We start from the raw sequence: 14629 nt of genomic DNA on the forward strand, positions 1-14629 counted from the left end.
TGTGCTAGTTGCATGCAAAGGAGAAGGGTCTCCCTTGGCACACACGCAGCACAGCTGCAAGTTTTGGAAACACATCGCGTTCTGGGACTATTCATGAAACAATTAAAAGGCCTAGGGCTAATTTTAATAAATAATATTTGTGTCAAACCTTATTTAAAAATCATATTTTTTTTAAATATTACAAATATCATTTAAACATCATATTTTTAAACAAGAAAAGGAAAAAACAGCATTTTTGAAGACACAGTTGCTGAATCAGTTAAAAAGTTAAAAAGGTAGTTCAAAGAGGTAGTTACAAATAAAAAAAAAAACAAAGTTATCAAAATCAAATAAGAAAAAGTGGTTAATGTAGAAAACATGCCTTGCAGTGAGGTCAAACAAAAACATATTTCTCCAGATGTGATGTGTGATTTTATAATACTGCACTTTATAATCCTAAATGCATGAAACTGACACTTGTGGTTATATTTACTGACACTCAAGGTCATATTTTCCAGTGGCATGCATGTGCACACACACCAAACATCACAATGACTGCAGTGCCTGTGTGACATAATATAGCAGCCACCACAGGGACACTTGTTGAGCTGTTGAGTATTAACATATAGCTTAAGTTCTGCACTTTACCTTCAAGCATAGATCTTACAAGGTGGATTCAACATAATCTCTCTGCCAGCAGAAGCACTGCAACAATACACCACAAAGGCATATAACTTATTTAATATGAATGCATCTTGTTATTTTCTTTACAGCTTTCCTTGTATCTCTTAATGAATGGGCATCTTTCACAGCTGTAACACAGCTGGGTGGAGAGAAACTGGAGTTTGCAGCCATGCTAGTATCTCTATGAGGATGTAATGCTAATCATAAATGAAATACTCAGATACATAAATCAAAGTATTGGACAATTTGAAATTTTGATCAGATAATGGTGCAAGGTCACAAAAACTATCAATGTCTGCACCACAGTGCATGGTAGTCCATCCAGCAGATGTTCGGACAGTTCACTCTCAACTAGAAATGTCAACCTGCTGGTGGAGCTGGAAGACAGGCTTCAGAAGTAAATGCACATGAAAAAAAAAAAAAAGAATTCATAACTCAGGATTATTCCAAGATCCATGGTCTGAGAAACATTTGGCACTTCAAATAAAGTTGCTTTAACATCCACACACACACACACACACACACACACACACACACACACACACACACACACAGCTGACCCATACCAACCCTGCCTCTGCAACACATACAGTACAAGGCTCTAGTTGTTACATCCAATTTCCATTTTTACACATGTAACATCATCTTCATCTTGCTCTCTCTCTTTGACCCACATATCCAGAACATTGTAGTCATGGTATTTGGTCTCTGCTATTCTTAGCTCTTTGGCATGACATTGTACACACTGATCCCTACGTTAACACCCCTGAAAAAACACATAGTAGCAGCAGACAAGCAAGTCAGCTTAAGGCCTCTACTGCCAACAGAAGTACTGTACCATGGAGCACAGTAAGTCAAATTACACTGGAGAGCTTTCAAGAGTGACAGAGTGTCTTTTGGCCTTGGGGGTATGATACATACTATATACTGAAATTAAAATGTCCCTGGTTCAAATCCAACTGGGGTTCTTTGTTTCATATTATACTCCCTCCTATTATCTAATATCAAAAAAGTCTTTAATGCTATAAAAAAACAAGGCCATTGAGAAAGTCTGTGTCAAGAATTTTAATATTTAAATTCCAGTGGCCCATAGGTATAGCAGCAGCAGTAAATTAATCACATACCCACCCAAGCATACACACATTATCCTTTTAGTGTCTCTTCACTTTAATAACATTCATATGGTTGTAAAACCAACTGTGTACACACAAGGTTATAAGTCAATGATGCCAGTTATGAGGGTAAAGCAGTGAAGGTAAAGCAGCAGACAGCTGCTCAGAACACAGAGTTAATAAGGTGTCATGGCACATCCTACACTGTAGTCCAAATACTGTACCTCAGACATAGTAAAAATAACACACCTGAATGTTTAAAAGTTCATCTGATGAAGGTTTTAGTTACTGAGACGTATCATGTAAAAGCCTGAAATATTTAAAAGTAAACCATGTGCAGGTGATGGTTCTTTTCAAAATAAATCTCTAGCAGTATGCAGACATCCAAACATTAACCATATTGATTGTTGAATATCTCATTCGAAAATCACCGGCTAAGGAGTTGCCCCACCTTTGCTCCAGTGAGAACATTCACTGTTCTGAGAAGGCTTTCCACAAGAGTTCAGAGACACTGTGTGTATAGCAGAAGGCGTGTCAAGTAAGACTGCTCCTAGAGTGCCTTTCAACAGTCTCTCTCCTATCTTTAGTGTTCAATATATGTGCTCTATTCTGGGATCCTTATGCACAAAGTTGGAGCATTACCAATAGTGGGAGTGGCAGGTCTATCACAATTTGGGTTGCTGGTCTGAAATACATGAAATATGGTCACAATCTCCCCTTCCTGAGTTACAGTGATGGATAATGGCCAGAAATGATTTTGCAGAACATTATGATGTCACAGTGATGTCATCACTTCATCATTTTCTTATTAGACATTTGTGTTAAATTGTGTCAAAAAATGCCTTTAACCACCAAATTCTAACCAAGTCCAAGTGAATGTTTGTCTCAAATGTGAAGAAATTCCCTCAAGGTGGTCTTTATTATTGTTTTCCTTTTATTCATTCAAGAGGCTTTTGTGAAGTTGCAGTGACGTTCACTTTTGACCAATAACAACTAATCAGTTCATCCTCGAGTCCAAGTGAACATTTGTACCAAATTTGAAGAAATTCCTCCAAGTTACTTAGATATTGCATTCATGGACAGACAACCTGAAAACGTAATGCCCGTTGGCTGTCGCCAGCACAGAGGCATAAATACCTTTGGTCTATCTGCATGAGAACCTCTCAGATCGAGTTAGAAAACAGATCTCTAGACCAATCACATGTCTGGTTCATGTCATCAAAGAGGTAACCATTAGATCCATCCAGACTCCCCTCATTAACTATTTCACTGTCACAATTTCCTGTTTGTGCCAGACCTCTCTGTGATGATGTGAGAGATGATGGATGTTGATCCAACACATTTCTTTTACAATTAACTCCATCTCCCTGCTGCACTTTCAACGTAGAAACCAAATTACTGCTGTTATCAGCCTGCCTTCTTCTGAGCTTCACACTCAGTCGTGTTTTAGCAGGAGTAGGAGGAACAATTGTGTAATTGTCCTCATGATCACACACAGTCACATCACAAATACTTGAGTCACATTTGTGGTTAATCCTTATTCTCGAACCCAGGTTTAGAGCCCCTCTCTGGACCCTCAGGTGCTGCTGATCCGGCGGAAGATTTTTATGCTTGTTTGGTTTCCAGAACCTCTTTGGGGTAGATTTGTAGTTGTGTCTGCTGGATGTTGTGCTATACACCCAGTTTTCTTTTGTAGACTCCCTCTCACACCGGGGCAGCTGTTTAGCACCGACAGTTTTCAATTCACAAAGAGAAGGGCTGATTTGTGTCTGCTTTTTACTGCCTATTTCAGGCAGATCACTGTAAAAAGCACAAAAATCTTGACTGTCTGGTTGTGAACTGAATTCACTTAACGTTGAGGAGAAGTATGAGGAGACAGGTGACCCTGACACAACAGCTACTTTTACAATTGGGGTGGACTGAGCTGGAGGGATGAAGTCAAGGTCTTGTGCGCCTGGTGGAATGAAACTGTCTCTATTAATGCACTTATTACTTTTCAGTTTCTGTTTGACTGGTGTTGAATGCGGGACACTAGTCTTTTCAGTCCTCGGGTGCTGTTTGTCTGGACTGGAAAGCAGTGAGGAAGCTTCTGTGGTTGCCGTGTCAGTTCCTGCATGTGTGTCGAGTATCTTTGAGTTCATATCAATCATGAGTGAGCAACTGAATAGGTCTGCGGAAAAATCGTAGGGATCCTCTTCAAGCTGCTCTTCTTTGTTTTCAAAAGACAGAGAACTAGCTTCTTCGTCCTCCTGATCACACTGGTGGAAACAAATGCTTCTGGATTGACTCTTGTTTACACATCCAACAGAGTTCTTGCATAACTGGTCAGATAAACCATGTCTCTCACCTCCATTGGTCAGTGCAGGTGTATTAGTGATATCCAGTAATCCAGTAATTGTTATCTTTGTGTTACTTTCACAAACAGAAGTCGATTCAATTGATGAGTTATTGTCTTCTGATCTGATTTCCAGGTTGGTTCTTACTGGTTCATTCTGATTTTGAACATTTAGATGTGGCTCAATTTCACTGATAATGTTAAAATCTTTTTCCTCACACAAAAACTCTGAAAGACTCTCAGAGAAAGGCAAATCCTCCCAAGCAAAGGAGCTTGACAAGCAGGTTTTAGTGAGTTGTTTGGTAGAAAACCCCTTCGTCTTAGAGCCGAGTGGTAAATCCCTTTTTTGGACAGGCTGGGAGGGAGTGAGCCAAGTGTTCAAGATGGGGGTGTTTTCAACAACTGATGTGTGTGGGTATTTGGCAAATGATGGACTACTGTAAGAACTGTTCTCTAAAGAAAGAAGAGCTGACAGTGTTCTCTCCTCTGTGACTTTATGGTTCTCCAGGAAGCCTCTGTGTACATGATGCAGTGTTTTGTTGTTGTCTGTCTGTTGGCTGTTCTCATCTTCACTGACCTGGGTACTGCAGCGTTCTTCTTGCTCCGCGGATGAAGTAACTAGTCCGAGTGATTGTTGCCACGGAGGGGTCGGAGTAAGGGTGGAGTCTTGGTGCTGTGATCTATGATGAAAAAAAAAAAACAACTGTCAAGAAATGTCAAAAAAATAAGAAAAAAATAGAAAAAGCAGATTTAAAATATAAAGATAAAAGCCATGTAAAACAAGCCATGTTTTGCAGTATATAGGAAGGACAAAGACAGGATTCAAAGTGGGTTTCAGAAGTTATAGAACATAGGCATGATATCAGTACAAGCATGCTGGACTGTCCATGGTGAGGCAACCTCATCTCCTGTTTTAACATCTTTAAGTTCATTCTTTGCAATTTCAGTCCCACAGACTCTGCCCTTGATATAAAGTATTGAGAATTATCAGATTGAAAGCAGTAGTTATCAGTAGCTCCTTAATTGCATTACCTTTGTGGAGATGGGGAAAGAAGACCCGAGGCAGAAAGTGTGGTATTATTGAAGCTGGTGGCTGGAGACTGATGAGTAATCAGCAGCAGGGTTGTTTCTGGAGGTCTGGAGGTTTTGCTGGGGTCAGTTGATCCCAGCTTATACTCTGCAGCTTTCTGAAGAAGGATCCGATAATAACTGACCACTGTGCAGCCACTCAGGCCTGTAGCTTTAGGAAGAATCATCTGACTGGCGATAAACTGGACAGTGTCTTTACTGCTGGAGCCATTTCCAAGAGGTCCTCCAAACCAAAGCCCACTTTCTGTTCCGGTTACCTTAACGACACAGATAAGAACGCAGATGATTCAGATCACCCAGCATAAAACAAAATTTAATTAAACACACATTTTGGACATGTTGTTCAAATTGTAGCAGGAAGTATTAGTTGATAAGTTGATTGGCAGAAAATTAATAAAAAACCATTTTAAATTGCTGGTTTGTACTTCTCAAATGTAAAAATTTGCTGATGCTTTTTCTTGTCTTACATTATAATAAACCAAATATCTTCATGGTTTTGGAATGATGGTTTGACTAAACAAGAGATCTAGAGATGTCACTATGGACTCCTAACATTTCATAGACCAAACAATTAATCAAGAAAATTATCAGTAAATTAACCAATAATGAAAATAATCATTAGTTGCAGTTGCTAGTTCAGATACTCAGTATTATCCAATGTAGACCTGCAGTGTGAAACTGTTGTCTCCCCCTTCTGGCAGTGAGCATAATTACAAAAAGAGCATTCTTCAGTGAATAAAAGCTGTACCAATGGTATTCCGTGTTTGTCCTTGCCTCTAAACACCAAGTTTTTTTTACTGGAACATCAGAAACCTTTCTTGGATGCTTCCTAGGTTTATCCACCATAGGCTCTCCCATACTCCTAGCTGCCGTAGCCTACTCAATCACCACCCCAATGGTTGCTCCCCTCTTCAGCACTGGCAAACCAATCAACGTTGGTTGATGTAAAATGCATCGCTAACGTTGCACCAGCATGGTAATGTTGCCACGGACACCTGGTTTGAAAAAGGCAGGCAGGTTTCTGTTTTTTTTAAGTAACCTTTGTCTGTACTGAACTTTTCATCTTACTTGTGTGATAATACATTTATAAATTAGCGGTAATTGGATTAACCAAGAATGAAAGATAAGAGCAGAATATGGAAAATTCTGGCACGCCGTTATGCAAATGTGCCAAGAGTGCAGATAGTCGCTACACTAGGTATTATTATTATTATTTGACCATTGGCAAAAGTGGAAAACAGTGTTTCAAATACTCAAAAATCATTGTTAATTCCAATCAGAAATAAAAGTATATTTATGTCAGTTAATATGGCACAGACATTGACAAATTCTGACAAACACAAACATTGACAAAACAGCTATTACACTGTTCCTGGCAGAGTTACAGCATGAGGCACAGCTACACAAATAAAACAAATCACAATTAAGCATATAATATATTATTTCTAGCTGTAATTACAATATTATTACAAGTTGGAGATGTTTTTGAAACTAAAATAAGATTGAGATTTCATCAAATACAAAAACACATTGAGAAAGTTGTCAAGATTTATTAATGTTTGCTACTGTGTTACACAAATCTAACCAACTAACCCACTATCCAATTTCAGCCTGTCATCAAGCTAATAGTACGAATAAGTATCAGTATTGATACCTGCCTTGCATAAGACATTATGATACCTAATACCTAATAGCAATAGTACCTTTATACCAAAGATGAAATGTCTGCCAATGAAACAGTCCTCGACAGCCTTCATCAACAGTGAGGCTCTGGTTGTTGCTCCAACTGGTAGATCTGTGTTCTCCACCAACCTACAAAATTACAAACACAACAAAAATGCACACCACTTTCCACTTAACTTGCAAAAAGGTGAGCTTTTCAGATGTGTCTCATTAAACACTGGTGAAATATAGTTAACTGTAAAAATGTATCCCATAGATACATACATACATACATTCCCATATCCCATTGAATTTTACAGCAGAAACAGTAGATCTCAGCTGAAAAAAAAAACTTCTAGTAACATCACAAAAAGCTCATTCAGTTTTCTAAAATAAAAAATGAACGGTCAGATACAAAAAACAAAGGGAACTATTTCACACAGCAAATGCCAGATATGTAATGACCGTCACAGTTGTTTAGGCCACTGTTTACTAACTGAACTGATAATAAGACAAGATTTGTCAAGATCAGGGAGGCTTACTATCTCTGTTTAACAATGTCCACAAAATAATGCCAGATAATGACCGATATAGTCATAAAAAACTTAAATTGTGTATGCACAATGTTCAATATGTGGGCTAAATGATGTGGTGCTCTATATACAGAGCAACGAAACTGAGATGAAAGCAAAAAAAAAATAGATGTGCATGCTTAAAATGAATATGACAGACTTTGACAAATAATAAATCAATGAATCTATCAATCAAGTGCAAAAATGTGGAGTTAAAAAAATAATGCCCTCTACTCACCTCTGTAATCCACTTGCATGTATGCCAAAGAATGGGTTCAAGCAGGTTCCAAATACTGTTACTCCAAATATGCATCTGTCCCGGGTTACCCTCAGTGAGAGACGATATCTGTAATCGACCCGTTCCCTCACACAGCTGTAACCACACTTGGAACATCTGTATCTGTGGTGGGTAAACAGAATACATATGAGTGTGTAATGTTTAACTCAGTTAGAGGCAACTAGAATAGTGTTATATAGTTAATCTACCTTGTAGATACATGTTATGCATTTTCCAAGTAGCATACATCAATTGCGGAATTCATTTTCAGGTTTTAGCTCACTCAGATACAACCTTTACACAGCTATCTCTGAACTTGGCACTTAATAAAGTACCGTTATTCATTTTCAGTTAACTTGGACAAGTGCACATGGTATGTAAACAGAGTAAAGTTATGAACGTGGTTTCTTTAGTCCACTGATTCCGCTTCAGAAGTGAAACCGAAGAGTATTTTAGGTTGGTTGTTTGTGTTTTTACCTCGTCGCGTCCTGCTGCTCAACATCAATCCTTGAGAAGCAGCCTTTACAGCAGGGATAAAACACACGGGCATCTTGCACAGACAACACAGCACAATCCACCAGAGCCCGTCTAACAGACATTTAGTCTGTGAAGAGCTTAACCAAAGATACTATATACCATAACTTTCTCAACTGTCTCTGGCTTAACCTGAGGAACGGGCACTTGGCTTTAGCTAACTGGCTAAACCACGGCTAACTGAAACATCTAACGAAACGCAAAGAAAAAGAGTGTTATATTAACTTCAGTAACAACAATTATGAATCAAGACAGAACCAAATGTACCGATGCGAAAATATGAAACACAGGAAATATCGGTTTTAACGTCTCTCCAGTTGTTTGAAATCACTCATTTGCGACACTATGTACTTCTTCTTTAGTTTCATTTACCGGCAGTTGACGAGTCAGCGTGTAGGTGCGTTACCGCCACCTACTGGATGTGGCTGTTAGAGTCTGTTATGTGTTTCAGTTGACTGGCAGTACAAAACAAGACTAGGTCAAAACCCAGTAAGATATATGGCTGGACAGACAATTGGGTTTTATCTAAGAATTTATTTAAACGTTATTTATCTCTCTCTGTCTCGCTCTACCCTCAGGTTGTCACAGGGAAGGATCGACGGAGATCACCAAGCTTGAACCATCACAATATTTAATGTAAGAAGTAGGGAAAATGCATAAGAGAGGACATACAGTAGTTTTAATTGAACATTACTTAAACAATAATACAACATCAAACAAATATTTTTTACGTAAAGATATAGTGGAGTTATTTTGGTATCCAGTCATAAGACCAGAGCACAGGCGGGCGCACAGGCCATGGGGACTACTGGCTCACATCACATTAGGCCGGTGGACCGCCAAAACATCTGTGAAGTTTTTACTGTTTACTGTCTTGTTTGGATGGTCGCACCGGAGAGGTCCAAGTCTGAATTTCTTTCCCCATGGAGCCAGTAGTGGTCTGGCCTTACCAAGATGGAGAGCCTTACAAACGGCTAAAGGGCTCCAGCTTGACTCAAAACTGGCTTTTCTTCTCCTCAATGTGTAAATAACTTGATGGCTACATGTTACATGTCTGATGAAGCATTTGCTTTGGTCAGAGATGCTGGTGGTCTAGTGCATCATCTAGTGGCAGTGACAATATTCTACAGTACCTTTAAACTGAGGGCAGTAATACTTATATATAGCTTCCAGTCTGTGTGCCAGTCCCTCTTCCTTTCTGAATCTTGCTGTGGGTGTCATAAACACACATTTAGGGAGCGTTGCCCTTATGATGTTTGATCATGATCATTTGAGAGTTGCTCTTACAGTTGCACTTGGCTGTGAAAAGAAGTAAGGTCTTGATAAAGGTTTTATTGTCCACACATGGTCAACAACATTTGTACTCTTAAGTTGGCACTTTAGAGACTTCTGTAGTGTCATTCGTAGATGTTTGATAAATACAGACCAAAATTCCGTCCAGACTGATGACTCAACGTTTTTGAAATTCAAACACAATGATCATGTGGTCGGACACGCTTTATTAAAATGTAAACAAGGTACAAGGGTCATCCACATCATAATCCATGATCCATATGATCATATCTGCAGTGAATGAGTGTAACCATAGTCCCAAAGATTGAAGCTTGTGTTGTCTTCTAAAACAGCTGGAAATATTGGTGTTGGTTCACCACAGGGGGGCTCTGGTCAGCACCCCCTTCCAGTTGTGAGACTCTGCAACCTGCAACAGAGCAGGATAGTGTGTGCAAACATGAAACTGAAAAATGATTGCAAAAACAATGCAGAGACTTGGAGAACACATTCCTCGGAAGTGTTTCTTGACTCCATTTAAATACTCAAGTATAAGTTCTATAAAATGGCAAAATGCAAGGTTTGTTAATTCGACAAAAAAATGTAAGTGGTCTGTGGAAGACCTCAGATTTATGAGTAAATTTCTAGGAAGGTCGGAAGGTATGCCTGCTAATCAAAGACAAAATAGATGCATTGAACCAAAATTACCATAGCAACCTTAAACTAGTAACTTAAAATTTTAACTACATTGTTGCATGCACATTAAGTTTTAATCAGACTGTCCCACCTGCATCCTCTTTTGAAGAAACCTCAGCTTCTGGTTGAGACATTCAATCTCCTGTGACAGGACAAAGAGGCCATGGTCAGGTGATTGTAGAGATGTACAGGAATGTAAAATACCAGTTTAATAACACAAGTTATCCCATTCATATTGTCACAATAAATATTACCAGGAGTAAGTGGCCAGGGTTGCACTCATAAGCAGGCTCAAAAAAGGCTAAGAGAAAAGTGAAATACCTGGCCAAGTTTTTCATTGTGCCTGAGTTTGATCTGAGGCAGAAGGTCCTCCAGTCTCTGAATCTGTAATAAAACACTGGAATCTAAATTCATGTTCTGGCAAGTCATACTGTATATTGTATTGTTCTGAGCTATGTTTATCTGCTTTTTATCCGCTGTTTTAGGAGAATTAGAGTTAAAAATTATTAATTAATTAGTCATTTTATTGTGGGCCAGCACTACTGAATAGTTAAACTATAAATGAATTAGTTAGTGTGAAACATTCATCCTATGCTGTCACTAAACCACTGGTAGTTATTTACAGTATGTCGTACCCTCCTGTCAATAGTCTGTAGCCTGGTCTTCATGCTCTTGTTGATCACAGTCATGGGAATGGTTCTGGGCTTGGGACGCACTGAAAACAGTAAAATAACAGCCATTACAGACATCAAACATTTGCCTTTGAGTTGAAAGGTTACATTTATGTTTTCACCTATATAATATGCAAAAAATAGGAATAGTATGGTTCAGTCAGAAGTAAGGGTGTATTACTACATTTCTGCAGCAACTACCATGCGCACTAAAGCAGTTTTTGACACAAAGTTTGCCAGGAACGGTGATACTGTGCTTCCTTTTCTCCTCCTTTGTAACTCAAAATGGATTTCAATCCATTTTGATTTGTACTTGTACATTTTTGAAACCAAGCATCTAAATTTAAGCATCTAAAGTGATATCTGTACAGGAAAATCTGTCATTTGTTTTATTAAATTGATCGTTGCCCATAAAGTTGGAATAATTTTTGTTTAATCTGAACACACTAAGGTGTAAAAACATTGAATTCAATAACAAATATGTTATAATGTGTTCATAAGCTTTAATTAAAGCATTTACCTTTTGACAGAGCCAGGCTAGCTGGCCCCATTTCCAGTCCGTATGCTAAGCTAAGCTTCACATTTATCGTACAGACTTGAGAGTGGTACTGAGCTTGTCATCTAACTTTTCTCTATTTCCCAAAATATCAAATTGTTTAGTTAACATTGTTGTGAAATGTAGAAGCGCAAAGAACAGGTCTCTCTCCAGAGCTTGATCCATGGTTTAAGAAAACACTGTCAAAGAGATTGTTGAATCCACTCTTACCATGCTGAAAGGTCTTGGCTACCTCAAGCACGTAAGGCCTGTGGTGAAAAATGTATGTTAACAGCAAACATCACTTAGTGCTTGGTAAATGGAGTATAAATTCAATAGATGTATAGAAATATAGAGCTCAACGTCCACAGTCAAGACTCCTCACATGTGCTTGCTGTTAGCAGGGATAGAGCTGTTCAGAGGGATCAGACAGCCATGGTGGTTCCTGATCTGCACACAGATGAAAGCAGAAACTGTGTTTTAAACAATTCTAACCCCATACTGAAGGTTCAGCTATAGCAAAAACATTTTTTTCCCTTCTTTTTAAAACAATATATGCTTGAGATATACTGTAGGCGTGAGGGCAAATGAGTTGTTATACCTTGAAAATTACATCGGAAGAGTTCAGCCCAAAGTTAGTAGTGATGATCTGAAAAGATAAACAATATAAAAAGATGTATGAACTATACAACATAAAAAAACAACAGTTTGGGATTTTCCGAGGTTTATAAAAAAAATTCTTATATTTAGTATTTTGAATTTGTTTGTTAATAGGTGAACAAGAGCAAAGCAGGTCCATTTCATGTAATGTGTGTGTGAGGTATAACGAACACATGCACACTAATAGTTGTCAAAAAAAGGTAATCACATTAACTGACAATAATTGAGATAAATATAAATACAACTCAAAACTAAATCTTCCCAGAATATGTTTTGTAAGGTTCCCACATACTGGCAAATAGTTTGCAAGAATTATAACAAACCAAATCTCAACAAATCGTTTGTATAGATGGTACTTTTGTTAAATACATTTGGACTACTGTGCAGGTACAAACATACAAGAAGCAGGTGGACCACTTTCAGACCTGTGTGATCACGGTGACATCAGCCACTGGAGGAATGGATACTTCTCGAAGAGCCACCACTCTGTCATCTACAACACATACACCATGAGGTGCCACCATGTCACCCTTTAATTAGAATTTAAATGTTGTAGCTAATGGCTTTATTAATGATTCACTTATAATTTTCTATCTATCTATAGGTCAGACCATTATTTAGACCAACATTTAGGTACATGTGGTTAAAGATTTGATTTGTTTGATGTTAAGCTCTAAAGTTCCTCAGATAAACCTCTCCAACTGATAATTTGACCTCAGACCTGGAAAAGTGCTGCACGGCATCTGGACAACAATTTATTAAAGTAGTTTAGAGGCCTACTGTAATGAAACTTAAGATGTGGAAACTTGAACTACCAGAGCAAATATTCTAAGAATGGAATTTACCATCATGTAGGAGACATTTTGTGTCTGGTATTTAAACTTTTGATATTAAAGGTGTTTGCTTATCTATCTGGATTCTTCAATGTGGGAGCAGGAACATTTATCAGTTTAAAGATATAGGCCTATAAGAAGATAACTGTTTTTTTCTGGAAACACAATACAAACATTATTCAATGTTTTGTTTTTAAACATGTCAGGGGGATTTTGAACATTGCTACATTTGGCAGGTGTGATGGATTATTATTTAAAAAAAACAACAGAACAAAAAAACTTTATCAATCCCTAACATTTGCATACCAATGATTTTTCACAATGTGACAACCCAATGCTCATCAATAAAGTGATAAAGTATTAGTAAGATTATTTATGAACCAAGAAAGCCATTAGTTACAACCACACATGGACACAATCATTTTGTTTCACAGTAATTTCATATTCAGATTAAAAAGATTTTTAATTCCCTTTCTGAGTCGCTTTCAAAGGTCTAATAATAAGCTCGTAACACTCAACAGTCAAGTGCAGCTGTTGCTGTTCTCTTTAACCAGGATATGACCGTTACCAGCTACACCTGCCCATTAGCTACAGTAAAGAGAAAAACTTAAGGCAGAGTTGTGAATAACGTGTGTATGTGTTTGAAATATATATATATATATATATATATATATATATATATATATATATATATGTATACATTTGATTTATGCCATTGTCTGAAAAAAAGATGAGCATAATCACAATCCTTTCAATGGGTTAAAGAGGCTGGTTGCCATGGACACGGACGCACAGACCGAGTACATCAGTGGCTGAAAAAAAGATTAATCAACGATCGTAAAGTAAAAAAAAAACACTTACGAACCATTTTTGTCAAGCCGCCGCAGGGCGATCCAGGCCTTTAACACTGGTGATGATTTATCAATACCTGCGTTAGACATTTTAATTTCCGCACAGCAGCAGCGGTCAGACCGGACACGACGGTCCCTGATAAATCCGGCCTTGGACTTTCAAAATAAGACTATAAATCTAGCCTCACACAGTTCAGTAAAATATTAACTGTCCAAAATCACAATAAATGTAGTAGGCCTACATTTATTTAGTCAACTAATCAAACTTACTTAAATTTCAACTTTTGAGACACTTGTAAGTCACTTGAGCATTTACATTTTGAGCGACTATTTAGGCTACATTCCAAATATTATTGTAATTTCGACGCCACTGTCTACATTTATCTGCGACCAATTTAGTTGCTATAACATTTTAATAATGATAATGGTCTTTATTTATGGTACACTTTCCAAAACCCAAGTTACAACGTCTTTCACATAAGAAAACTACATTTAACATGAAACGGATAATTTGTTGCAAACTCTAGGTCAACTACAAAGCTTTCCTCAAGTGAATGATGACTACCTGGCATTTCAAAATCTAGTGGGACAGCCTGATGTTTTGTTTTCAGAGCAGAGACGTGTTGAGAGATTGGAACATTTGGGCAAATAACCAGTAGAATCATTCACCAAGGTCATTCTTTATTAAAACCCTCCAAAAGTGATGTAAATAACCAGATGACTACCTGTTTTCTGATAACTCATTACATGTCAGCAGAACAGCTCTTGCAACATAAAGCTCTTTTGTGAAATGCACCTCTTCTGCATTTGAGATATGTTGCTGAGAACACTGAGAACAGATTCAAGATATTCTTGCATTAGTAAGTTAAC

At 37.9% G+C, this 14629-nt stretch overlaps 2 protein-coding genes across 2 annotated transcripts; both read right to left on the minus strand.

Moving 5' to 3' along the window:
* Nucleotides 1–1713: 1713 nt before the first annotated feature.
* Nucleotides 1714–8594, minus strand: ddias (DNA damage-induced apoptosis suppressor). Its single transcript, XM_056383823.1, has 5 exons — nucleotides 8188–8594; nucleotides 7672–7833; nucleotides 6903–7011; nucleotides 5143–5456; nucleotides 1714–4790 (listed from the first exon to the last, which is right to left on the minus strand). Exons 1-5 carry the CDS (start codon nucleotides 8307–8309, stop codon nucleotides 2939–2941), a joined length of 2559 nt encoding a protein of 852 aa, XP_056239798.1. The 5' UTR covers nucleotides 8310–8594; the 3' UTR covers nucleotides 1714–2938.
* A 1129-nt stretch (nucleotides 8595–9723) lies between these two features.
* On the minus strand, nucleotides 9724–13899 carry si:zfos-1056e6.1 (uncharacterized protein LOC107988029 homolog). The gene is made up of 9 exons (XM_056383600.1): nucleotides 13774–13899; nucleotides 12501–12568; nucleotides 12017–12064; nucleotides 11801–11865; nucleotides 11647–11684; nucleotides 10845–10924; nucleotides 10531–10593; nucleotides 10301–10351; nucleotides 9724–9943 (listed from the first exon to the last, which is right to left on the minus strand). The coding sequence occupies exons 1-9, from the start codon at nucleotides 13847–13849 to the stop codon at nucleotides 9890–9892; spliced, it is 543 nt and encodes a 180-aa protein (XP_056239575.1). The 5' UTR covers nucleotides 13850–13899; the 3' UTR covers nucleotides 9724–9889.
* Nucleotides 13900–14629: the final 730 nt, after the last annotated feature.

Source organism: Seriola aureovittata, chromosome 1, assembly GCF_021018895.1.
Source record: "Seriola aureovittata isolate HTS-2021-v1 ecotype China chromosome 1, ASM2101889v1, whole genome shotgun sequence".
NCBI classification, from domain to species: domain Eukaryota; kingdom Metazoa; phylum Chordata; class Actinopteri; order Carangiformes; family Carangidae; genus Seriola; species Seriola aureovittata.